The sequence below is a fragment of the Triturus cristatus genome, chromosome 8, assembly GCF_964204655.1.
Source record: "Triturus cristatus chromosome 8, aTriCri1.1, whole genome shotgun sequence".
NCBI classification, from domain to species: domain Eukaryota; kingdom Metazoa; phylum Chordata; class Amphibia; order Caudata; family Salamandridae; genus Triturus; species Triturus cristatus.
This window is the reverse complement of record NC_140591.1, coordinates 1,111,334,367-1,111,362,362: the sequence shown is the minus strand read 5'-3', so window position 1 is coordinate 1,111,362,362 and position 27,996 is coordinate 1,111,334,367. Positions and strand designations below refer to the sequence as shown.

General features: G+C 44.4%; 1 protein-coding gene across 4 annotated transcripts in view; it reads right to left on the bottom strand.

The window, feature by feature from the left end:
- RBBP7 (RB binding protein 7, chromatin remodeling factor) overlaps positions 1-27,996 on the bottom strand; it is an 81,084-nt gene that overhangs the window by 22,265 nt on the left and 30,823 nt on the right. For 2 of the 4 annotated variants that reach the window (XM_085622675.1, XM_085622673.1), the window contains 3 exons: positions 25,382-25,497; positions 24,327-24,487; positions 1,490-1,616 (listed from right to left, as the gene is read on the bottom strand). In XM_085622675.1, the coding sequence (XP_085478801.1) occupies positions 1,490-1,616; positions 24,327-24,487; positions 25,382-25,497 (404 nt within the window). Of the gene's footprint in view, positions 1-1,480; positions 1,617-24,326; positions 24,488-25,381; positions 25,498-27,996 lie in introns of all 4 variants that reach the window. The other 2 variants (XM_085622674.1, XM_085622672.1) reach the window with 1 other exon arrangement.

Here is a 27,996-nt window from a genome sequence, read left to right as displayed (position 1 = left end):
CTTACCGTAAGCGTACGGTAAGCGTACCGTAAGCGGGCTCAGATATATATATTGATTTAAAGGCTATTTTCTCAGAATCTACTGAACAGATTTACACCAAACCTACAAAAGGCACTTCCTTGACCTAGGGACTACCTCTCTGCCAAATTTTGAGTAATTCTGTTCAGCCGTTCGGGCTGTAGCTCGTTCTAAAGGTCCTATGGAAAAATGCATGGGAAAAACGCGTTTTGGGACCCCCCTTTTATCTCAGCCCCCGCTTGACGGATCCCCCCCGAGACTTTCAGGGTAGGAGCGGAGCGTAGCGCCCCACCTATTTTGAGAAATTCGCGAGGATTCGTCGACCGGCGCCAAAGTTATTCAAAATAGAATGTTGCGGATTTCCTATGGAAACGTGGTCCTAACTATAACTACCTACTGGCGACCGCCAGTAGGTAAAAAAAAAAAAAAAAATATATATATATATATATATATATATATATATATATATATATATATATATATATATATATATATATATATATATATATATATATATATATATATATATATATATATATATATATATATATATATATATATATATATATATATATATATATATATATATATATATATATATATATATATATATATATATATATATATATATATATATATATATATATATATATATATATATATATATATATATATATATATATATATATATATATATATATATATATATATATATATATATATATATATATATATATATATATTAGTACAGAAAACGCACTGAGTGAAAGAAAACTCTACATCTTCCTAAACAAGTGCTCGTCAGGCATCCGCTGTTTATTTTTGCATCGTGCTTTCAAAAGTGAAAGCGAGATGCAAAAATAAACACGCGGTGCCCTGTCTGCTTTTTTGTCCGGCCCAATCAAAGAGCTGGGCTGGTGCGTGCAAGGCAGCCTGACAAAGCTTCTGATAAGAAACTGTCATGCCAGCCGTAATGCAGGCGAGCCAGTCCGGGTGGGCCGGTCAAAACAGGGAAAAGGAGGCACCCTGGAAAGCTTCTACCCAATGGCGGCGCACCGTTTAACAAACGGTGACGCGAGCCAATGGGAATAAGGGGCAGGGCTTAAAGCCCTTTACAGAAAAGTACTCAAATGCATAAAATCTCGCCGAGCGAGCTGCGCATGTGCGCAGCAACGCTAGTCGAAACCTAAAAAACATAAGGAGTGCCCTGAGCATAAAAAATGGCCCAAGCATTTAATATTTTTTCCAAGATGGAGGTTTGTGGTCCTCTGCATTTATGATTAAGTTCTCTACCAAAGAAATACATCACACATAGGCGAACAACCACCCTCTCGATTCACTGGCCCTGTAAAGTCCCTCATGCAAATTACGGGTAGTACAGTGTCAAAGATATATGAAGGAGGCTTATCATGATAGCATATTGAATACAATTCCTGAACAGTTAATTGGTCAAAATACATACACTACTTACCTTGTCCGCCGAACCAGTGGCTAGGATGAACTCGCTGTATGGATTGAAGGACAAGCAGTTGACTTCTGCTGTGTGAGCATCTACAGAATGACTTGGCTTCGACGTAGTGTTAGACCTGGTATCCCAACTATGGAAAAAGAGGCCACGTTAAAAGAAATAATATACTTGGTATAAGCTGCTGCCAATTCCCCCCCTTTATTGGGCAATCACATGATCACAAAGGGATGCTGCGTGTCAAAGGGGTAGTTTGGTGAACTAACCATTTGCCATTCAGTATATCAGGAGGTGGACACGGTATTTGCAGCTTAAGTCACTTATATTCTGGTGACTTCCATATTACACAAAATCATGAGGAAATGCTGAAAGTATGCATTCAAATGGTCTATCCATTAGGCCTGGAGAGCCAAGTACATACCTCAGTTGGTTTCATTCCCTTTCCAATTACCGTGAATCTCTGAATTAACACCTGGTGCTGCCATTTATGAATGTTTAACAACAACATCCAGCCTGTTCTCTATGTACTTTGCACTCATAGTTTAGGTCAATGCTTACATATAGCTGGCCGTGGTGCTAAAGTTTTGGAACAAACTTTTGCAACCCACCTAGCTTTAATGGACAGGAGTCAGGCAATTATTTTTTATGGAACACAATCACTGTGGTAACGTACTGTCTTTACAGACAGCACATTTCCCTTTGAAATAGCCACTAAATTTGCATAGACACTTTTCTACGGATTAAACTATCGCCCACAAATGTGTGGAAATCATGTTTTAGGGAATATTTATCATTTGTGCATCACTAAGTAAAGTGCCTTGATTGGTTCTGATCGCACTAAAATCTTTATTCTCAAGCTTAAGAATTACAAAACAGCGCTTCATTTTTGCTTTGCTGAGTTACAGTTCATTTACAAGTATTTAGATTTTTTGTTTTTTACAAAAAAAAACTGATGTCCTACAGCCTTTCCTTTCACACAGCCTTTCCTTTCACACAAGTAAAGTGAATTACGTGACACTTTTCTTCCTCCAACTGCACAGTGAGAGGCGTTCTACACCAATCCTCACGTTAAAAAACTAGGCAGCAATTGGTCAGGAGAGGCAGCCTGACATTCGAGATCAGTTTTTGAAGCGAAGCAAATGTGACAAAAAAAACCCCAAAAAAGACACAGAATTCAAAGGCATTTTTATTTATTGCTTGGAATTTTGCCCGCCACCAAATACATTTTTTTTTAAAAACGTCTGTACCCACCAGTGGGGTGCAACCCAGTTTGGGACGCACTGGTTTAGGTTGATTTCACTGCTAAATTAGGATGACAGCTTCAGCCATCTAGGTCCTCTACTGACAAACAGTCTATATATAAAGGAGGCAGTGGTCAAGGAAATTTACAGCTACTAACAAAAATACTTTTGCAGCCTCATTAGCCAAGATTTTCATGTCCTAGAGAACCTGTAAACTAGTGAATGGCACGTTACTTTGGGATAAAAAAAATTAAGGGTGTGGGTGCGGAATGAACTTAGTGTGCAATGAGACGCCTCTTTGCCGACCACTGCTCCACAAGGTGTGCCTCCTCCTTTAGAGGAGTGCAAATGTTTACCTTTAGTTCTCATTTCTCAGCAGGTCTAGTGAGTGTTGGGGTGATGCCTTACTAAAGCCATTCAACCTCCCAGAGGGTTTGAGTGGGTACATGCGATTCGAACTATCCAAATATATTGTTACAGAGAAGCTAAGACTTTCAACCAGATGCAGCCGCCAAGATCAGAACTTTGGTGGCCGGTAGAGCTCAATCCGCCTCCTGAACCTGTACAGGTGGCAAAAATCCTAGGTTTTAAATTAGATTCTGCACTTACAGGCAAAGCACAGGTCAATCAGGTCTCCTCCCAATGTTTTTGGAAACTAAAAACCCTACAAAGGTTTCTCCATTTTCTCCTGATGGACAGTAGGAAGACTGTGGTGCATGCTCTGATCACCTCACAATTGGACTATGCCAACAGTCTGTATTTAGGCCTCCCAGCATATTTAATCAGGAAACTACGGATCATCCAAAACTCTGCTGCAAGGCTGATCAGGAACGTTCCACTCCGCCACCATATCTCCCCCCACCTACGAAGCCTGCACTGGCTTCCAGTGAAGAAAATAAACTCCGCCACCATATCTCCCCCCACCTACGAAGCCTGCACTGGCTTCCAGTGAAGAAAATAATCTAGTTAAAAGCACTAACTCGGGCTCCGAGGGGGAAAGGTCCTAACTATCTGAAAGCAAGAATACAGAAATACGCCCAGACTAGGGCCCTAAGATCCAACTTCCAGGAACGGTTAGTAACACGTCGTTACAAAAAAGCTAGAATCAGTGGATGCTCGTTCTCTGTAAAAACGGCTACATTGTGGAACACCATGCCTCTAAACATCAGGAAAGCCAAGACACAGATTGTTCAAGAAAACTGAAAACCTGGCTGTTTAGCCTCCCCTGAACCACAGTGCTAGCCTCCCCTGAACCACAGTGCTATCGCCATCCCTGCTGCGGCTAGCGCTGGGACACCCCCGCTGGGGGTAGCCGTGCGCTTTATAAGTGGTAATAATAAGACTATTAAAAATACACATGATGTGCATGGATAAGCAACACATCGTCATTGTGGAGGTAGGCTGAAGGTTGAAGCAGGTTTTGCTCAACCTCTGTCCCTCCTGTGCATTGCTCAATGCCTAACTACAGTTATATTTGAGGTGGGCTGAGTTAAGTTTTAGCTTTCCAAAAGGTTTATGAAGGGAGGGTCAGTTGTCCTGAAAGCTTTGGCCTCTTCTTAGCTTTTGCACTGTGCTCTCCTGTCTTCAAATGCAATGAATTCACTGCATTTCTGTGAAGTCATCACATGCATTTGACACACTAACTCGCAAGCTCAGGTTTGGAAAATTGTTTTCCACTTACTGGTATTTCCAGAATAGCCATATTTTCTAAATTGGGTCCAGCAAGTAAATTTGTGCTGCCGTACGATTAAATTACATACAATTCCCTCTTCATATTTATGCAGTTTTAGTAATTGAAATAGACAAGTTAGGTATACACTTGAGATGAATTACGAGAGGGTGAGAAGTGTGTAACTTGTGTCAACAGAACTGTATAAACAGACCTATTTTGCTAGGGGTGTTTATTAACTCGTAGTATTGCTAGTAGTCATTGCATCACTAAATTTGTAAAAGCTGCCTGTGCACTGGGTTAACAGGGTGCTTCACGAGTCATTAAACAATCAGTGAGATATGATGCCACAGGACTGGGTTTGCCCCATCCCAATTCTACCCCAAACAGTAGCGTACCTTCAGGGGTGGCTGGTTAAAGTCCATCTCCTGAAGCGTATTCAAGAAAGGTGCAGTTTAATTACATTTCAATTCTACTGGTCATAGCACATTATAAACATAAATACAATAAAATATAAATTTCTGAAGTTCCATGCAAGCAGATTTGTTAGAGGTCAGTGTTATTGTGTCTTAGCAAAGTAGACGTAGTAAGAGAAGTATGCAAATTACAAGCATCCCAGGGAATTGAGAGAGTTCGCCACGGGTGTACCCTCCCACCTACAGAAGAGTAAAATATGCGATAGGGATTTAGTGGAGAGGAAATAAAGCTTTGAATAAAACCCTGTGGTTTTGGTAATGTGCAGTATAGAATGAGATATGGGATAACGCATCTTCTTCAGGAAGGAATAATGATGTTAAAGTTTATTACTCCGGGATACTTGGACTGTGGTATGCGGATTAGTTACTAGTTCTTATGGAATTGAACTTTCTAGAACAGAGTTCAATTGGTTATCAATTCAGCGGGTTACCATCAGGATCTCACAGGTGTTGCCCGCATGGTGGAGCCCCTGAACAATTTAGGGCTTTGGGCATTTCCCATGCAGGCAGGGCTGGTAACGGAAGATCGAGGCACCAGTTCAGTAAGTGTGTGGTGCTACTAGGGGACGTGCACGGTCCCACCTATAAGAAATGCTGGGAACCTGTGCTTACTTTTTTTTTTTATAACAAATTAATCACTAATTATATGTTTAGCCAGAGAGCCAAAAGAGTTGATGTATACAGCATCACATCCGGTTTATATGTCTGAGTTTTTCCTGCTGTGGCAACAACTTGAAAGTAAACTCCTGGAGCATAGCTCCCATCCAGCTGTATATTTTTTCTAGACTCATTGCCAGGTTATGGACACTATAAATGGTGTATATGACAGTGCTTCCTACCCCTACAGTACATCACTTCTGTACAGGTTAGCATAAACTGACCAGCAGTGAAGGTGTGCCATACATGGGGTAGGCAGTGCCTATGTGTATCACCATGGCTGTATGCTATGCATACTGTAAACAAGTTATCCAACATACTGTAATGCCGAGGACGCTTCCTCATACATTAAACCCTACGGATGCCTTGTATCACATAGCTCAGGGGAAAGGGTGCGGCCTGGTGGGTAGTGTTGCAGACCTGGCCTCAGGTTCAAATCCTACCAATGGTTCGAAATCTTGAGACTCGAAGAAAATCAAAGAATCTCCTGTGCCCACTAAATAACCTGTAACAAACATCGTTAACAGCGCGGCTTCACGTCGCATTGTCTTCTAAAAACTGTTGAAACTCTCCTGGGGAATTCCATTAAGTAGGTGAAGATATAGGGAGGTAACCCAAACAAGCATTTGCAATGCAATAGGTCTCGCATTTACGCGAGTTTGAGATATTGACATTGCAAATGACAATGCCTTTTATTTTTGTTTTTAAAACCTAAATAAAAGGCATTGTCATTTACAATGCCAATAGCTTAAACTCGTGTAAATACGAGACCTATTGCATTGCAAATGCTTGTTTGTTGCTGGAACCGTAATCCTGCCTTCCTGTCCCTGCTTAGAGGGCAGCTAAGGAATGAGCTTCCCAGAGATAAGCACCTGATTTATGAGGTCTTTGAGCTCCGCATGAAGGCCCCTTGATGTTTACAATCCCTTGTGTTCGCACTGAAAGGGGGGTGGTTTATGGCCTTCACAGTCGCCTGCTAGAAGCTTCTTAGATGTTAGCTGTATCTGGGTCCGTGTTGTAATTGTGTTGCATGCAAAAAAAACACAACGCAGCGTGGAGGACAGAAGTTTAAAAGAATCTGATGGCCCAAAGGAAATTTGGAACCGTAGCCAAAGTGAACGGACACTAATTACATTTTTGAAAGGGTGTCCTTAATTTCACATCACCCTTACCCCTTCCTTTCAAGCGTCATAAAGTGTCTGTAGTCTTGGGGCTCTCCCCTAATCTGGTCTTAAATGGTCACAATCGTTGTACTTTCCTCCTTCAGCCCTAGCACCCTCACCATATCTATTTTTAAGCAATTGAAGAAAAAAACATCATGAAAGAGTACTGGAAACAAGACAAACATGAAGAAAACTGGAAATTACGAACAATTAAGACGTTAGAATAGTGAAGTGCAACATTGATGCTGGATCGATGGCTCAGTAGACTAATGTGTCCACCTAGAAATATGTGTTTGACCTCATGGACACAGGTTCAAATCCCCGTGGGTCCACTCAGCCTTTCATTCTTCCGAGGTTGATAAAATGAGTACCGTTGGGTATCAATAAACACCTGTATGTCAACGTCAAAATATCCTCCAAGGTGAACGCTGCTGTTTAAATATACACGTTAAGTTATTTAAACAAATACCCTGAGTTAAACAAGGGGTTTATACACGTGCCATCTTTTATTAAAAAACTGTTGTCACAGGGGTTGATATGTTGTGGGTTTTTTAATCCACTGGCCAACAGTTTTCTACCAATTCATTTAATTTGTTCTTCCATATATTTATCATGTAACTTTAGTTTTTTTAAACAAATTAAGAAAAAACTGTGTAAAGGACCAGAGGGCGCACTCCTTTCTGCATATTCATGTATATTTTTTTTAATGGGTGGGAGTGTACTTTTGTTTGAAATGTCTTTTTTTCGTCCTAAATACTAACATAAAGAGGTTCACACTGCATACTGCAAAATATTCTCTGCTTGGCGGAAAAAAGCAAGTACAAACGTCCTTTTGATGAACGGTTACACTGCATATATGTAATCCCTTCACATTTACGCATGCCTAAAGAATTACCAAAGTGAGTGGTTCTACAAATCTGCGAGTATTTCAGCTTCCCATGACTATGTGTAGACTTTTGGGGAGAATTAAATAGAAAATACGCCATAGGTCGGTTTAAATCTACGGACTTTTGAATCCAGCTAATCTTCCCCATGACTGAGGTTGCCTGTGAAACTCGCTGCACTTTTGGGCCAAATACAACACAACAGAGGAGTGAACATTTCACATCGTGTAAAGGGCCAATCCAATTCGGAAGCAATCTTAAAACAGTTTGTAGAAACGTGGAAAACCGAAAGCCAGGAAGGGCTGGTGGCTGGTTAAGATTCGACCGAGAAATGGCCTTGACAGAGCGGTGAAGCGCTGACTTCCCGAAACAAGCACATGTTTCTAAATACTAAGGGGCAGATTTACAAGCCCCTTGCGCCACCTGTGCGTCACTTTTCAAATGTTAAAAATGACGCAAAAGTGGCGCAAGGGGCTTGTAAATCTGCCCCTAAGCATTAAGCATCTCGTAAGAGTTTACTGAGCGCCATATGGGACAGTTTATAGTTTCAATGAGGCAGGGTGGTAAAGTCTGAGAACACAACAACAGAGTTACAAAATAAGCAGGCATAGTGTACAAAACCCACCTTAAAAAACATTTGATGCTTTTTATGAGACACCGCGAGGGTGGTGTGGGGTGACGGGTGAGGACGGGACTGAAGCGAATGGAAAGGCTGTTTAATGCTGGAATGCGATGGGAGCCGGTGGGCTGAGGTGTATTGACTGGGCTGTGCCTGGGCTCTAGAGGGAACAGTGACACGGTCAGGACAGAGATGCACTGATTGAGCAGTACTGACTGCATAATATGCCAGTCCCAGTGATGGAACGGGGAGTGCCACGGGTGGACTTAGGTGCATTGAGGGAGTTGGAATAGCAAAAGGTGCAGCAGGTGCAGTGGCACAGCTGTGTATGTGCGTGTGTGAAAGTGATCGCGATCACATCAAAGCGGCCGTGCGGCCCGCGAAAGTGAAAGCAAACGAGTGCTTTCAGGCCTCCAAATGGCCGACGCACATGCACTGTATTTGGAGGCCTGAAAAGCCACTGTTTGCACTTCCAAAACTCGCTTACTATAAGTCTCGACAGAGCAGCGCTAAAGCGCTGTCTCAGATGAGACCTAAAAACGGAACATGTATAAGCACGGCGACAAGAGGAGAACCAATAAAGAGCAGTGCCAGAGATTCCAAAAAAGACAAAATAGAGAGCAAGATAAAGTGGTCGCCTGTTTCGAAAGGAGTGGGCTAGTCTAAGAGGATGAGAAGTAAAACATTTTAGGTGACAATCAGAATGCAGATAATTCGAGACACTGTAAACTCCAGTATGTGTGAATATCTTGTATTTTTCAAAATGATCTATTCACTTGTTTTTTTGTCTGTCGCCGCATTCTCCTGTCAAGCCCACTTCATAAACGGGAGCAGCTGGAGGCCTTTTAATTGGTATTCAGGGATTACCCCCTTCAGGCTTTTAATAAGCCCTGATGCTTGAAATGGCGGCTAGGGTGCGCTCGGAGACCATTACTATTCAGTGCTGGGGGCTGAGGGCTTTTCAGTGGCCCAGATGGCTAGGGTTCAGTGGGTTACAAGTCCTCGTCCTCCTGAGAGCAGATCACTGGAGCGGAGAGGTTATTGGACTGTTGTGAGCATGGTGAGGGGGGCGGGGGTGGGCGAGACCTCTAACTGCGGGTTAGACCGTATCCATTTACAGATAATCAGCGCTGTAAAAGCAGCACTTTAATCACCCTACTGCAGATGAAGTAATATAACCACGGAACTGCTTGGTGATCTCGTGCGAGGGTGAGGCGTTAGACGTATAGCGCTACGCACATTCACGTCTGTTGTATTGTTTTGTTTACTCTGGGCGATGGATGGTGTTGTGGCTGCCAGCGAGCACTGAGCTGAATCAGTCACTGCTGAAACCGACAGGGCTGGAATGGCAAGTGTTACCGGGTACCAGATGGGATGCCGGGGAGAGATGTCGAGCAGCAGAAGTGACCTTCACACGGCCATTTTTTTTTCCAGGAACAGATAAATGTTTCAATCTGCTTGTGGCCATGGCTGCTGCTGTGTTTCCAGCTTGCATCAGAAGGAAGCTGCGCACAGCGGCGGGTTTCCGTTTCCTGTGGGGTCAGCCACGAGGCAGGAGTGTTTGCGGGTGGAATTTCGGTCAGTAAGTTGCCGCCGATTAGCCCAGCGGCGTGTTGATGAGGGGCAGAGCGGCGCTTTCCATCTCCCGCCCTACAGAGCAGCTGTTCCCCCATCTGGGTGGACAGACATTCGTTTTTGTAATCTTTATTCCCCCTGATGGCAAGGAAGCTAATATACGCCTTTGTGGATGAAGGCTAATGTTTGCTTAAGCGAGCTCCGAGGTGCTCTGCATAAACTGACTGCTGGCCCCTGTTCTAGTTAGCTCTTGCAAGGCAATCTTCTCACGTCCAATTTGATCAAATAAAATGCATATTTACCTCATAAAAATAACGAGCAGTGGGGGAACCAGTGGCCCGCGCGCACTACAAAGGAGCGGGGGGAGGGAGCGCGGCAGCGAGGCGAACGCGCACTGCTGCGCGAGCTAGACACGGTCGGGAATGGGCGTTGCAAAGCCGGGACATGCGCCCGCATTTGCCCAAGCGCATGCCTTTTAAAAACAAACAAAAAAAAAAGCGAAAGCCATTGCCTGTCGGTGAAAGCCTGATCACACGCACAAGCGTGTGGTCCGCTTTCAAAACCCCATACAAAAGGACTCTCGCTGCGCGAGCAGTGCTATGCACTGCAACGCAGGCGCAAGCCCTAAAAAGGCCTGGGGCCAGGATGGACCATAAGAAGTAATCTGCACAAGAATGCACTTTTAGTTCATGGGGAAAACGGTGGATAAGAAATGAGGCTATTAGTTGTGAAGGATGGCAGTCTGTCACAAAAAGTCCACAATTGCCTCTTTATTGGGATCTAGGCACCCCGTAGTAGCATTTGACGCAGGGTAGTGAAGCAGAGAAATCCAAGGCCTACTGATGGAAGAGGGTTTGGGCTGGTAACTGCAGTTCGCGGATAGACACTTAATGAATTGACCAGACCGTGCCTTTTCCTTTTTAAAAGTACTTCATTACACACTAATCCACACTATGCATTAAATTACAATTGTATACACTCAGGCAACTGGTAATATGTTTGGTGACCAACTCATAACATTTTACACCCCTTGCAAGCCCCTTAATCTCAAGCACAATACCTGCTACCTATACTAGGTCACAATATAACAGTGTGTGGTCATCAACAAGACAGGCCTATTGGCTCTCTCAGGAATTGACCACACAGTGAAAGCAGCACCACTGCAATCAATGGGAACTGTACCAATATACAATACATTCGACAACCAACCACTGAAGTCAATAGGGGTAGTGACAACATTCAATGGCATTCATTACTCTGAAAGCTTGGATTGTTAACCATCAAAGAGGTCAATAAAGCATTACATTTAATACCATGTGTACAAGTCTCTTCTACTTCGTTGCAACTGCAGCTTTAGAACCAATCAATATGCCTCTCCACACACTAGGGCTATAAAGACAAAGCTCTAGCTTCAGGAGTACTTGAACGAAAAGCCTTCTGGGTCAGGTATTCAATCAACTGACAGGCTTAGGGTGAGTTTTTAGAGACAATGCTGGAGAGCTGCTCTATTCCCTGCAGCCCTGACAAAACCCTTCAGATCCATTGGTAGCGCCCTTCTACCTGGGGCACCACATATGCAATACGCAGATTTGAGAGCCACCTGTAGGATGACTACTGACTGAGCACCACTCTGCTTGCTCTTGTTTTTTGTTGATGTTTTTTCACACTAGTTACAGCCTGTGTCTCGGTCCCTGTGATGGGGCATATGAAGTATAGCTGGGGCCACACGGGTAGTCCAATCTCGCATGGCCACCCAGCTCCCACTGCAAGCAGCAGTTATGTGCTGCCCTCCTTCAACCTGGCTTGGGGGCCGGGGTAAATATAGAAGGGGAGGGGGAGGGGGGGGGGGGGGGGGGGTAGATGGGCAGATTTACTTGTCCCAGAAGAACTGCGTGGTGCTATGTGAGGGGCAGGCTATGCGCCTGGCACTGGTTTGAGGGGATTTAGACCACTGGATATCCATCTTTACATCAGGCTCGCGGGCTGAGAGTGAGCTTGGTGTAGGACCCCACGCATGATATACCGCACCTCCCCACCCCCAACCTGGTGATTTACAGTTGTAGGCTGCACAAACATCGGACCTGGCCCAAGGCCATCCAGAAGGTGTTTTAAGTACTTGTTGCAGACTGCTACATCCTTTGTTTTCCACTCCGGCCCCCAGGAGGACCAAGCTTTAAATGCTCATATGAGAGAGAGCAAAAGAGTGCGCGCAAAAGAGCGTGCGCGCTAAAGAGAGCAAAAGAGTGCGCGCAAAAGAGAGCAAGAGTGCACGCAAGAGCGCGCGCAAAAGAGAGCAAGAGCGCAAAATAGAGTGCGCGCAAAAGAGAGCAAGAGTGCGCGCAAAAGAGCAAGAGTGCGCGCGCAAAAGAGAGCAAGAGAGTGCGCGCAAAAGAGAGCAAGAGTGCGCACAAAAGAGAGCAAGAGAGTGCGCACAAAAGAGAGCAAGAGAGTGCGCACAAAAGAGAGCAAGAGAGAGCAAGAGAGTGCGCGCAAGAGAGCAAAAGAGAAGAACAAGAGAGCAAAAGAAAAGAACAATTGTTACTTACCTGTAAACAGGTGGTTCTCCAGTATTGGTGTCTTTCATAGATTCACATGCTTGAATATTCCCCGTCGTCGGAGTGGGAGTCCCACGGTAAATAATATAGCAATATATACAGTCATAGTACATATATTACCTACTGGCGGTCGCCAGTAGGTAGTTATAGTTAGGACCACGTTTCCATAGGAAATCCGCAACATTCTATTTTGAATAACTTTTGCGCCGGTCGACGAATCCTTGCGAATTTTTCAAAATAGGTGGGGCGCTACGCTCCGCTCCTACCCTGAAAGTCTCGGGGGGATTCGTCAAGCGGGGGCTGAGATAAAAGGGGGGTCCCAAAACGCGTTTTTCCCATGCATTTTTCCATAGGACCTTTAGACACAGCTACAGCCCGAACGGCTGAACAGAATTACTTGAAATTTGGCAGAGAGGTAGTCCTCAGGTCAAGGAAGTGCCTTTTGTAGGTTTGGTGTAAATCTGTTCAGTAAATTCTGAGAAAATAGCCTTTAAATCAATATATATATCTGAGCCAGCTTACGGTGCGCTTACCGTACGCGTACGGTGGCGTGCGCGAGCGCGATTCTGATTGGCCCTTAGATCTTAGTAAACATTCGAATCGGTCGAAACCAGGAAGCGGCGGCCGCCATTTTCTCTCTCGCACTCTGAGGGGGGAGCTGATAAACAAATGCCAAAAACATATAAAGGGGCTGTTTAGACAGCGCCCATGCACATAACCATGTTAGTTGAGTCTTCAAAGATCCCCCAAGGCAAAAAACGGTAATTTTTTATTTTTCGAAAATTTCGCAGATTACGCTTACCGTACGCGTACGGTAAAAAATTATTAAAAAAAAAAACCCCACTCTCCACCCCGTGTACAAACGGTGGCCGAAGGCCACCATTTGTGCATGGCATATAAGAGCACAGCATTTCCCCAAAAAATTTCAACAGATTACCTATCACAAGGAAGCGCATAATATGTCCTCCATGTGCGCACGGTGCGCGAAGCGCATCGTGCGTACATGGCCCATCTAGCGTAACGTGGGCACGCGGTGCGCGTAGCGCACCGCGTGCCCACCGTGCGTGCACGGCACTAACTGCGTAAAGTGGGCGCGTGGTGCGCTTCGCGCACGGAACGAACTGCGTCAAGTGGGCGCGCACGCCACGAATGGCGTAAAGTAACTTAGCATTTAAAAAACCGTACAAATTCACTGAAAAAACCATAGGTTTCACACACGTTATAGTTAGGAATTAGCATTTAAAAAACCTTGCAAATTCACTGAAAAAACCATAGGTTTCACACATGTTATAGTTAGCGGAAATTTTACTGATAAAAAACCAATGAAATTCCCCCGTTATAGTTAGTGCAGGAAACTATAACTCACGCGACCGCAATCTTCTGCTGATGACATATGTGTCTTTATGAAAAAAAAAATATTTGTAATATATGTATAGCTAAAAATTTATGGAAGACGACATGGGCAAATAAGTGTCTAAATACAGTATTAGCATCAGCAGAGGATTGCGGTCGCGTGAGTTATAGTTTCCTGCACTAACTATAACGGGGGAATTTCATTGGTTTTTTATCAGTAAAATTTCCGCTAACTATAACATGTGTGAAACCTATGGTTTTTTCAGTGAATATATATATACACATACATAAATAATCATATAAAAACAGAGATATAAGTAGGTGATAAACATCAAGAATGTCCCTAATGAAAAACTCCATAGAGATCTATGGAAAGAGAAGAAAGACATTCGCAGTCTATCTCTGTCATTATGTTAGTCCAAACCTTGGCCAATCAGGCGCCAGCTCCTCTCTAGAACCTTCTCCTCAGAGCTCCTCACCTCATTTTCGTAGCACCAAAGTGACTTATAGTGTATGAGTAGAAGGGAGCCTCTGAAGGGAGGAGGGAGGGTTGCATGTGAATCTATGAAAGACACCAATACTGGAGAACCACCTGTTTACAGGTAAGTAACAATTGTTCTTCTCCAGTATTGGGGTGTCTTTCATAGATTCACATGCTTGAATATAGAATAGCTAGCAGTAACAATAACCATCATTGTTTCCATGAGCATACAACTTTGAAAATTGTAAGGACAATCAATCTTCCATGCATATGACAGTACTGAATAACTAACAGTATAAATGCATCATTATGTCAATTCTAAATGGAAACAATATGGAGGCGGGAGGAAGAGGCTCACCTTATTTAAACAGATTGCGTAGCACTGCCTGTCCTACTGCAGCGTCCTCCTCGCTTAAAGTTGCCAAGCAGTAGTGCTTAGTAAACGTGTGTCTGGTCGACCACGTAGCTGCTCTGCAGATGTGTTGCAACGGTACTCCAGCAAATAAGGCGGTAGATGATGATACTGCCCTAGTGGAGTGTGCTCTCACTGAAGACTGTAGGGGTTTGTTTGCTTTCTGGTGGCAGAAGACAATAGCTGCCGAAATCCAGCGTGCAATCGTCGGTTTAGTAACCTGACGTCCTTTATGACAACGTCCATATGCTATAAAAAGCTGATCGGATTTTCGAAACGAAGCTGTCCTAGTGATGTAGAATTTTAGGCATCGCTTTACATCCAGAGAATGTAACCTTTGCTCCGCAGGTGTCTGAGGATTGGCAAAAAAGGTCTTTAATATTACTGGCTCATTAATATGAAAATCAGTAGGCACCTTAGGTAGGAATGAAGGATTGGTGCGTAACACTACAGCATCCGGTTTGAACTGCAGGAACGGAGGTTTGATGGTGAAAGCATGGATGTCACTGACACGACGTGAAGACGTAAGTGTCAGAAGTAGTGCGACTTTCCAAGTTAGGTATTTTAAGTCGGCCTTGTGAATGGGCTCGAATGGAGGTCTCATCAATTGCGCCAGCACAACGTTAAGCTGCCACAACGGAGGAGGGCGCCGAATAGGCGGGAACTTCCGAAATAAACCTCTAAAAAATTGGCAGATTATTCTTGAGGAACAAAGGGAATTTGATCCATCCTGCCGAAAACGGGAAATTGCTGCTAGGAAAACCCGTAGGGTTGCATGAGACAAACCAGAATTAGCTAGGTGCAAGAAGAAAGGTAGCAATTGGTGCGCCGTGGAGTGTATCGGGTGGACTCCGTTAGCAGCACACCAGTGGCAGAATCTTTTCCATTTGAACTTGTACGTCCTGATTGTAGAGGGCGCTCTTGCTTGGGCCAAAATATCCCTACAATCATGCGGGATGTCTAGATGGGCGAACTCATGGTGTTCAGGTTCCAGGCCGATAAGCTCAGTGAGGAGGGATTCGGATGGCAAATTCTCCCTTCGCTCATTGTGAGCAGATCTGTCCGATGTTGCAGGAGGATTGGTTGGCATTGGGACAGCAGGAGCAATTCTGAGAACCATGCCTGTCGGGGCCAGCGTGGGGCTATTAGAATCATGTGGCAAGGTTGTCTCTTCATCTTCCAAAGGACCCAAGGTATGAGGGGAATTGGAGGAAAGGCGTACGCAAATAGATTGCACCAGTTTATCAAAAGGGCATTACCTTGCGACTCTTTGTGGGGATGCCAGCTTGCATAGTTCCGGCATTTCCGGTTCTCCGGCGTAGCAAAGAGATCCAGTTGCGGACGACCCCATAGTTGGAATATCCTCTCGAGTGGGTTGGTGTAATTCCCACTCGTGGGTCGATGAGGAGGACCTGCTCAGGAAATCCGCTAGGACATTGGATACTCCTGGTAGATGTACTGCTGTAATCATGATTTGATGATTGAGAGACCAGTCCCAAATTCCTTGAGCTAACCTGGACAGGCTTGGGGATTTTGTACCGCCCTGTTTGTTCACATAGTGCATACAGGTTGTGTTGTCTGTTAGTATTAGCACTGATTCTCCTTGTATTACGGGCAGAAATGACTTTAGAGCGAGATAAATTGCCATCAACTCCAACCTGTTGATGTGCCAAGTTCTTTGATGTGTTGACCATCTCCCCTTTACCGAGAGATCCTCTAAATGTGCACCCCATCCCTCTAATGAGGCGTCTGTCGTGATTGTTCTGTCCGGTGGCACCGACAGAAAAGATGTGCCTTCTGTCAAGTTGGCTGGATTTGTCCACCATGCGAGTGCGAACCTCATTTGGTCTGTGACACGTACCATGTCGTGGAAAGAACACGTTAGACGCCACTGAACATCCAGTGCTTCCTGAATAGGCCGTGTTCTCAGCCTGCAATGCGGAACTAAGGCAATGGAGGATGACGCCATCCCTAGAAACGATTTTAACAGTCTCACAGAAACTGACTCTTTTGACCTGATCAAAGCTACCAGCCGTAGAATCTTTTGCAGACGTTCTTGGGAGAGAAACGCTCTTGCTGATACCGTTTCCAGAGTTGCTCCCAGAAAATCCCTTTTTTGAGCTGGATGTGGTTGGGATTTCGCTGGATGTGGTTGGGATTTCGCTGAGTTTACGGAGAGACCTAATGAGCGAAAAACGCTCTGGCACAGGAGTACGTGTTGTTCCAGACGAGTGCTTGACTGAGATTTTAGGAGAAAATCGTCCAGATATGGAAAAATTTGCACTCCCTGAAGTCGCAGAAACTATCACTGGAGCTAGTACCTTCGTGAACACACGAGGGGCTGAGCGCAGACCCAACGGTAACACCTTGAATTGGTAATCGTGTTGACCCACTCGAAAGCGCAGGAACTTCCGATGCCTTTGTAATATTGGAATATGAAAATAGGCATCCTGGAGATCTATGGTTGCCATGAAATCTTCCTGCGAGAGTAGACGCAAGATGTCTACTAGCGTCATCATACGAAAGGATTGGCTCTTTAGGTATTTGTTTAGTGCCCTTAGATAGAGGATGGGCCTCCACTTCCAGTTCTTTTTCGTAATCAGAAAGAATCGGGAATAAAAACCCTTTCCCCTTTGCGATACTGGCACCACTTCTACAGCTCCCTTCTGCTGTAGAAGGCGAACTTGATGTAAAAGTTCCTTCATGTGAGCAGGTGGTGGTCCGGAGGGTGGTGTGGAAGGAGGGAATTTGGTGAATTCTAGGGCGTGTCCTTTCCTCACAATGTCCAACACCCAACGGTCTTTTGTGATGGAGGACCATTGAGAAAAGAACCGAGAGATTCGACCTCCAACCATGCCTGTCCGGAAAGAGTCACTGTCTTTTAGATGAGTTTCCTCTGTATGAGGATTTCCCTCTATACGACTTAGAGGGTTGTTGTCGTGAGGACTGCTGTTGCTGGCCATTCGAATATCGGTTGGATCCTTGATTATAGGGTCTGTACTGATTACTACCCCTTCGAAAACTGGAGGAGGTGCCGCGTCCGCGTGCACCACGAAAATTCTGCCTTTGAAACTGTAGGTTTCCTAGAGATCTAGCTGTCTCTGTGTCTTTCTTTATGGACTGGAGTGCCTCATCAACGTGAGCTCCAAATAATGACTCGCCGTCATAAGCCATGTTAAGGATCATGGACTGTACTTCCTGACGAAAGGATGTTGATCTTAACCATCCTTGCCTGTGCAGAACAGCCGCTCCGGCAAGCTGACGGAACCCCGTGCAGGCGATGTCTACTGCACAATCAATTATCTCCGTCGATGCTGCTTCTCCCTCTTGAAGCAACTTCATTGCCTCTACCTTAGATGGCTCCGGTAACTCTTGTAGCACATCTGAAATGTCAGCCCACACTTGTCGGTCATATCGACCCAATATGGCCAAGGCATTAGCTGCTCTCACCACAGTAGAGGCCATTGAAGAGAACTTGCGCCCTATGGCATCCATCCTACGTCCGTCACGATCCGGTGGTGCGGTGACAGTCGACGTCGGATTTCTTGCTTTACGTTGCGCTGCCTGCGTAACGACTGATTCAGGTTTAGCCTGTCCTGTGAGGCATGCTGGGGTTCCTATTGGTGCCTTATATTTCTTCTCTAATCGAGGCACCTGTGCCGGCAAGGTATTCGGTGTTTACATCAACTTCTTGCCTTCTTCCCATATAAAATCCACAATTGGAATAGCATGAGTCTGTTTAAAAGGTTGACTCTTGAAATCATAAAGGAAGCAATCTTCCTCTCTGCGCTCTGTTAGTTTAAAACGTTGCGCCGCCCTCTCCATTAGCTGATGAAAATTCGCTATGTCCACTGGAGGTGAATCCCCTGTGACTATCTGAGAGGGGGATGGTGTCTGTACTTGGTAATTGTCCCACTCCGCCATATCATCATCATTGTCCACATCCCCATTATCATCTGGGATTTCACCCTCTTCTGTCTCTTGAGGGACTTCCTGCGGAGGCTGATAGTGAGGCAAAAACCTCTCTGGGACCTGCCTTGGTGGTGCAGACGGCAGCAGAGGTAAAGGATTCTCTATTGGTATCAGTGGTGTAGTTGGAACCACCGGAGTTGACGGAACCTCAGAACCTTGTGGAGGTAGCGGAAAACGTTGATTATAGTCATCCAACATGCGTTGGAGATTAGTTATAAGCGACAAAGGAAGAGTCGCCGTTGCTTGTTTCGCAGGTACCTGCTGCATGTAAACCGGATCTTCATCCTCACTGCGGTCCTGGCATTTAATTATCAAGTCGGATGGGCTTTGCGCCGTTCCAAAGGACTACGGCAAACCCTCGGACTCCTGATCCGAATCCGTTGCAAATAAAGGTGATGGTGGCTGTGCCTCTGATGACAGCAACGCTGAAGTTGCGTGAGGTAGCTGGTCTCCTCTTGACCCTTGGGCAGACGATACCTTCTTCAACTTTATCCTTATAAAAGAACCGGCCGTCGACTGCTGCATGGTATGCCCTGTGGATGTCTTCGGAGAAGGCTTCGTCGACGGAGCTGTCGATAAAGACACGATGGTCAAAGGAATAGGCGCCGATGGACCTTGCGCCTTGGAATTCGACGTCGACGGAGCAGTCGTCGACGGAGCCGCCGTCGACGAGGTCTTGGTCGACGAAGCCATCGTCGACGATCCCGTCGACGGGATCTTCTTTTTCGTCGACGAAGTGGGCGTCGACGAGATTGACGGCGTCTTCGTCGACGACATGGGTAGCGCCGACGGTGCCTTTACCTTCTTCATCGTCGACGATGTAATGGGCAGAATTGAAGTCACCGCCCTTGTACTAGTGATGGTCCCTGTCGAAGAGGATAACGTCGACAGAACGCTCGTCGACGATGAGGCAGCTGATGTCGTCGTCATAGTCACCGTCGACAAGCCCGATATAGCAGATCTCGTCGTCGGCAGCATCGTCGACGAGGCGGACAGTCTTTTCCCTGAGGACTGTGAAGTAGACGCCTCTTCAGCCTGAGAACTGTGTCCCTTAGGTGACAAAGCAGTAGGTGAGACAGCAGAAGTGGCAGCTGTCATAGTCAAAGAAAACTTCTTTTTCTTGAGGAAAGGAGATGGTAACTCCTGCACACTACTGCGCTTAGAGGCTGGTTGAGAACGGCCAGAATATAGACTTTCCACATCTGAAATTGGGTTGTCCTTATCCTTTAGTCTCTGTAGCCATGTTAACAGACGGCCTTCTCTGTCTTTTAAAGTCTTTGTAGAAAAAGTTCTACAAATTTTACATTTTGCCACCTCATGATCTGGATATAAACAGTAAATACACTTACTGTGTGGGTCCTCAGAAAATAAACGCAGCTTTCCACATGAAGAATATGGTCTAAACAAAGATTTCTTACTTGAAGACATTCTGACTGACAAAAACTGAGCAGAGCTCAGGGAGACTCCCTGTCACACAACGTGCGGTAGAAAATCTGAGGTGAGGAGCAGGTTCTAGAGAGGAGCTGGCGCCTGATTGGCCAAGGTTTGGACTAACATAATGACAGAGATAGACTGCGAATGTCTTTTTTCTCTTTCCATAGATCTCTATGGAGTTTTTCATTAGGGACATTCTTGATGTTTATCACCTACTTATATCTGTTTTTATATGATATATATATATATATATATATATATATATATATATATATATATATGTACTATGACTGTATATATTGCTATATTATTTACTGTGGGACTCCCACTCCGACGACGGGGAATATTCAAGCATGTGAATCTATGAAAGACACCCCAATACCGGAGAACAAGAGTGCGCGCAAGAGCACGCGCAAAAGAGCAAGAGTGCGCGCAAGAGCGTGCGCAAAAGAGAGCAAGAGCGCTCTTGCGCGCACTTTTGCACGGTTTTGAGCGCGCAAAAGAGAGCGCGCATAAGAGAGCAAGAGAGCAAAAGAGTGCGTGCAAGAGCGCGTGCAAAAGAGCAAGAGAGCAAAAGAGTAAGCAAAAGAGTAAGCGCAAGAGCGCGCGCAAAAGAGCAAGAGCGTGGTGTGTGGGTGAATGTGTGTGGAGAGTGTGTAGGGAGGGGGGCTTAGATAGAATATCAAGGACTGCAAGTTAACACTGGATGCAGGTTTATCCCTAGTGTGATAACTTGCTGACTGTACGCCTAAGAGGTGAAATTGTATTTTGAGAAGATTTATCTTATAAAGTGCAATACAGTTTAAGTACTAGTCATTCAGTAAGCACTACAAATGTACTCCATTAATGCCCACTCACATTACAAGGCCTAACCCAGGTCAGTATCAATGCCTTAAGAGTGCCTTGTGCAACAGGCTACCTGCGAACAAATACTGTCCCAGACAGTCTCACATGTGTTCACCTCGATGGTGTTAACCTGTAAACAGTTCAGAGCAGTTCTTAATTTGAGCCAGTAGTTTCCAGAGCTCACCACCAGCATTTAATTGTCAACACCGGCACTTATGGCAGCTGCCATCTGGTGGCGCGGTTTGTGTAATTTAGAGATGAGCAGAATAGTTATTTGTTAATTCAATATATATTAAAAACTACTAATAGCTGCTGCCCAACCTATTAATATAGCTTTGTGGGCCTCGAGCAGTCTGAATGGTCACATGTAGCAATATGATGGTGAGTAGTTGTGTTGATACGGTCATCGGCAGTGACTGGTGGTCTCCTGACAAGGGACCTGGAACGTGTTTGTTTTTTGTTTTTTTAATAAATTAAGCACTGATCCAGAGACTTAGACCAACTTCCCAGCAACAGCCTGAGCTTAAAAGGCAGATAATGGCGGCTTGTACTCAGTCCATTTACCATCAATTTAGAGTGAGAGATTAAGGTACTGAAGCTTACTCACAGTAAAGATTTAAAAACTGTTTAGATAATAGAGAAAACTCCAGTGGGACTGAGAGGCACTTGGTTCATAGCGACTTGATAAATTATTCTTCAGGAGACGATGTACCTTTCAAATTCAATTCATTGATTCCATTCATAGAGCGCGCGGCTACCACCAACGGTGGTGTCCCGGCGCTGGTTGTGCATTATAAATATTAAAAACCCTTTCAGTAAATGCTCTGCAAACCCCTTACAGAGTGAACAGAATTTTTAATACAACTAAAGCAAATGACCATCAAATTGTTCTGTGGAGACGGCAACTGACTAGAGAAATATTCCAAGTTTATAAATCAGAGAAGATTACATGCTAGAGGGCCTAGTGTGGAGCAGGGCAGTACAGTCTCCTCAAAATACAGTAATATGTTAAGAGTGAATCCCAACTTCCAAGCACCCATAAATGTCTATTGTATGCAAATCATTACGTGAGGGCCAGCTCCAGGTAATGTATAAATAGGCTGAGAATAACCAACAATGACTGAAAAGAAGCTATAAACATCACAAAATTGTCTTTATAAGAGAGAAGACAACACAGAGGTAAATGGGCATTTTAGATTTAAGTCTCTATACTGTAAGGTTAAGGAAAATGGAACGTGGAAGATGAACTTAAAACGTAGTACAATAGCCCTCTGCAGTGTACACAAGTGACGATTAGTTTGCATCCACCAGCTAAAGTTAATGACCAAACACATTGCATGTTTGATGGGGTACACAGTACAAAATACAGTGGTAAAAACCTCATATTTCAGACTACCCTGAATTACGGAAAATATTTCATGGTTCACTGTGAAATATTGGTTTTATTATAATGGCAGCCCCCAATTAACTCGGCTTTACAAAGGTCAGGTCAACTCGGAATATGCAACATGGAGAATCAAAATATGTGACAAAAAGGTAAACTTTTAGTTAACATTCACAGGTATTTTGATTAATTCTACTTGGGAACAGGTTTTGTTAATCTGCAAATTATGTAGCAAAGTCAGCAAACAGTGCAGGTACATAACGGCATAAATCCACTTGCCCTCACCACTGTCAGTTGAAAGGTAAATCAAACCTAAAAATTCTAATACAGTGCCAATTGCGTTTTATTTCACCAGAACCCCTGCATGGCAATAAGTACCACATTATAGGGTTACCTGAGATTTTTGTGATGCACGGTCGGTGAGAGAAAAATAAAAAATACACAAGAAAAACTACCCGCAAGTGTGGTGCCGCTCATTACCTGACCGAGGAGAGAGGATGGGATGCTGTCCGTATAATATATTCTATATACACACACAAACTTAGGACCTAGTTTCCACAGATGAAGATTTTTTTTTGTTTTGCTAATAACTTTGGCCCCATTTGACCAAACCTCATCACATTTTCAACTAGTACGCCAATCACCTCACCTGCTATCTGGAAAGTTCCAGGATGATTAGTCAAGTGGGGGCAGGGAAGGGGGGGGGGAAGCAGTGTCCCAAAACCTGTTTTCCCAATGCACTTTTCCAAGGGAATTTTAGACACTACTGAAGCCCGAAACACTGAACAGACCGACAATAAATTTGGCAAAAAACTATCCTGGTCTAGAAAGATCTTAGTAATTTGGTTTAAATCAGTTCTTAGTTTTGGAGATATCAAAGAACAAAGTTTATATACATGTAGGGATGCGGATCCAAGTGCCATAATGCTGTGGCTGGCTGCCATCATTTCAAACAAAGGGGGAGGGCACTGTGCAGCCCCCCCTCCCCGGGTCAATTTCCCAGGGCCTGGCCACATAATCAAAGGGGAGGGTGGCCGCACGGACCCCCTGCCCGGGCGACTAATCGCCCCCCCCCTACCCCCCCAGGGGGCGGGGAAACCTGTACTGGCGAGAGCAATTTCACAGCTCCTGCCAAGCGAGAGCAAAAATGAAGTCTGCTCCCAGCTGGCGGGAGCTTTAAAAATGCCACCACCAGCTGAAAGTGGAGTTTAGATCCGTTTCTCTGCCTGCAGTGGTGCGGGCAGGGAAAATGAACCGAACATTGCTCTCACTGCAGAGAGGAGTATTTGTAGTTGATCCCTGCGGGTGGGAGCAATGCCGGCTCGTGCTGTATGCGGGGAGCTAGCTGGGGCACAGGACCGGTGGAATCTTTCCACGCACGCCGCCACCCCCGAGGACACGGTGGGTGCCCTGGGTAACCACCCTTTGATGGCTGGGCCCCGGTGCCGATATTGGCCCAGTGAGGAGGACTGCACGCCCCTCCCCCTTTACAATATGGTCGGGCCCTGGGAAATGTGATCCCTGGGGCAGATATCGGCCCGGTGAGTGGGGCACATCACCTCCCCCACAAAATATGGCAGGCACTGGTGGAAGGGGGCCCGAGGGCTGAAACCCACCCAGGTGGTGGGCTGTGTGTCTCCCTCCCAGGTTGGCTCCATGCGGGGGGTTGGCTGCGATAAAGGAATAAATAAAAAGAAATTCACTAAAACAAAGGTTATAGGAACATTCTAGTATGGTTCAGATTTTGCACACAACCATAGAAATTCATAAGTTAGAGCTCTCAAGTGACTAACTTGTGCCCTAACGCAACTAAAACTCGCGTCCTCATCATGCACTAGTTACCCCTTATATTACAGCACTCATGACATCATTGATATCACTGCAACATTTGCTGTAAAATTATTAATGGGAAAACTGTGCATGGCGGGGGAGCGAGTTGTACTTGTGTTAGGTCAAGAGTTCTAGTTACTTGAGATAACTAATTAGAACTGCTGTATTTCTATTTGTTTGTCTGTGTTAAATCTGAGCCTAACCAACGTCCCTGTAGCCTTTGATATTGAGATTATATAGAATATAAAAATACACACACACACAAATTACAGGGTTCCTAAAACAAACTCACATCATCAGCTTCTGATCATCTGCAACAGACCCAAACAGTGACTCGTGAAGCAGGTGCCAAGCCACATCTTCAACCACAGCCGAATGCCCAGTAAAAATAGCCTTCGCATCAACAATTTTGCCTTCTTTTGGTCCAGCGCTTATGTCCCACAGACATACAGTCTGAAAAGAAAGTAAAACAAAAATAAAATGGTTAATGTGCTGTAGGTAAAGAGGCAGAGCCTAGATTTAACAATAAACATTAAAGTAGTACACTTGGTGATAACGTGCAACCCAGAGAGCAACACTAGATTATAGTAAGTATAACATTTATCAAAACTTTCAATTCCGACTCATCGTGCCACTGCCCGGTCATAACAGATCAGAGCCAGTTTCGGGTTTAAACTGATCCATGCAATGAAAAGAACGAAAGCAAGAACAAGGCAATGACATTTAAGTCAGATTAAACCTTTAATAAGCATTTAAATCTGAATACAAAGGAGTGTTTTTTTCTAGAAGAAACAAGACAGAAAGCATTAGCTGGACTACTCCCACAGTGCAGGCCCTTACACGAACACCACTCGCCCTCCTTTTCGCAGTGAAATAGTGTGCTTTACTCCAAATTCAGTCTTAGCAGGGTTAGATTTTTGCATCTCGGTAGTCTGTGTTGCCTGAATTCGGTCATAATTTCAGCAACTGCTTATGCAGTTCGTCATTTGTAGGATACCAACTTAAATTCCCTGACTTTGCCAAGGTGTGCTTTCCAGATCAATTCATTAGCTAGACAAGGGCAAAGGCTTTGAGGCCTGGCAGTTGACCCGTCTGGTGACGAGTCAAGAATTACTACAAATGGCTAAATTTACAGATAAAAAGAAAAAGCCCCACACACTGAAAGAAGGGAACCAACTACAGATGTGTATTGCACTTTAGAAGTGACTCTTTAGCCTCTTCAACTAGTTTGTTTTGTGCATAGGGCTTGCTCCAACTAAAGCGTGGCTTGTAGAATTGAAATGAACAGCTGCTTCTACAATTCATAGGCCAACCATCACTACACTTTCTAACATTCAGGTTTCTTACATGGTCGTCCGATGCACTCAGGAGGTGTCCACTTAAGTTGGAATTCCAAGATAAGCCATAACCTTCTTTTTGGTGCCCTCTTAACCGCAAATCCGGGCTACATTCGCCACTTGGATCTGAGAAAAAAAACATGCACCTTTTAAATAAGGCCCCGCAAGATAACACAATTTAGCAACCAATGCATCTTTAACTTACCTTTAATCATGCACCCTTATTGCGAAAGAAAGCATTCCCCTAATTTCTGAAAATTAAATTCTTGAACTATGCAGGACTGGGGAAGTGCAGCCCCATCCCCATGTACGGCAAAACTGCTGGAAAGCACTGCCACCCACAAGACTTTCTAGAAATGATAAACTACATCTTTCAAACAATATTCAGGTCAAAGCATAGAATGTAATCTGTGCCATTAGCATTGAGACGTCCGTCAAGTGGCAGATCACAATGGTGTCAATGCCATAATTCCAGAGGACAACGATGAACATCTTGCGTGAACAACTAGCAGAAAAGAAAGGTGGCTCTGCGCGTTCTCCAACAGGCCACACTCAACATGGTGGCTAGTCCACCTTTTATTTCTGATCACTTCTAAACAGGGAAGAAGGGGTGGGTGGAGGGTGCACAATAGGGCGCACCATGGAACCCTCAACTTTCACAAAATTCATGGCATAAAGTCAAGCATCCCTACAATGCTTTTGATTGGTTAACATCCCAACCGTTTCGTTCTAAATTATTTTAAATTTAAAAAAAGCTACATCCAGGCCTTGGTTTGTGTTCAGGAAAACCTTTCCTAGTTTAAACCGCAAATCTGGCAACAGGCAGACTAACACGAGAATATGGAATATCGGTTTATTACCACTTGCAAAATCCAGATTCTGCAATAGTGAGAAAACCTTTTGTGGAGAGAGAGGAGAAATAAGCCTTTAAAGATTACTACACTGTGCAGTGTATCTTCCTTCTGGAAAACCATAACAATATGGACTCTGGACATGATCATCTTATTCCACGTTGCTTCTGAACAAGTCTGTTTTAGTCACAACGCTCTCTATAAATGTATCCTTCAAGTCTTACGGTCTAGCAATACAAAGGCTGTCTCACTTCATTGCCACAGGACTAGGACAAGCAAACCTTGCCTGATGGGCTAGGCGGTGGGGAGGGGATAACGGAGGAGGTAGAGATTATGCCAACTCTAACCTCCGATACGAGGGACCTCCGCTCGCACATCGCAAATCTAATGGCACCTTTTCCTGGGTCCACCTAGTAGTACCAGAATTCATTATACTTCAACCAACCTCTACAACTTCCTTGCGACTTCCTCAGCAACTGGTAAAGTGCACCACCATTCTGTTAAAACCAAAGCATACATCCAAAGGTGGTTTAGAGGAAAGGATAAGCACAGTGTGATCTAAATACGGAGTTACACATATGCAGGCACTGAAAAATTTCTCCCCATCAAGAGGTCATGCTCTTGACAGTTTTAGCTGTGCTGTTTACCAATGTACCTGACCCAGACTGCTCAAGATAGGAGTGTATTACTAGCAATACGTTTAGCCATTTATTCTCACAAAAATGGGGGGGGGGGGGGGGGGGGGGGAATCAAAATATTTACAGAAAAAGGCTAGAGCCAACATTTAAAGTAGGTCAACAGTTCACAGCATTATGACCGATTACTTTTTTTAGTGCAATTAAAAAGTGGCTAACAGCTATTGCTACATCCATTAATCTCATTTCGGCATTTAGTGTTTTTATTCTATCACAAGTCAATGTACCTTATTAGTGTAAAAAGAGGTTCAAGAATGTGACATTTTAGGCTAAGGGAGAACCAACATATTCCACAAAGAAAGCTTAAGTTTAGCTGCAACTAAAGAGCACAAAGGTTTATAGCCAACCTAAATGTAAAAATAGCTTGGAGCATATTCATGATAGGGAGCTGTGAGCTATAATCAAAATGATAATCTGAACCTCAGGTGCACAAAGCTAGGGATTATAGATGGCTTCATTTCGAAATAAACTGTGTCCCTTTGATGAGGTTGACAGGAGCAATCGGGGGCAATTCACGTATGGAGGTGCAGAGATCCCAAGGGAATTCTATTACTCCTGTCAAAAAAATATCCTGGCTATTTGCTTTCTAGCTGCCTTAGCCCATTTGCTCTCGTTGTATTTTAGTTTGTTCCAATAGAACACTGATATTTTGGCTTACATTGGGATAAACGTTAAAAGACAATAATTAGACGATTTACCGCTAGGAACCAAGACAGCACAAGTTCTAGTCTAAAGGCCTAGGCTGTAATTCTAGGAGCTACTTCCAAGAACAATTTCTATATCCTCCCCAGATACTTCGGGATTCGGGGGTTAAGCTTTAAAAAAAGTACGTGCCTTGCAGTATTCGAGAAGGGACTTTAGGTTTAAAAACCTTTCAGATGGGCCATTAAGAAAGCCTACTGAAATCTCTATTGAATTGCTTGAGGCTGGATTTTATTGGTACGTCTTCAACGGCCCTTCGACTTGTCTGCCAAACTTTTCTATTTTCCTTCTGTCTGTTCCCTATAAATGTTGCGGTCCTAATCACTCAGAAAGCCTGAGGAAGGTCCAGTGGGCTCTGGAAGTAGGAAATGCATAAA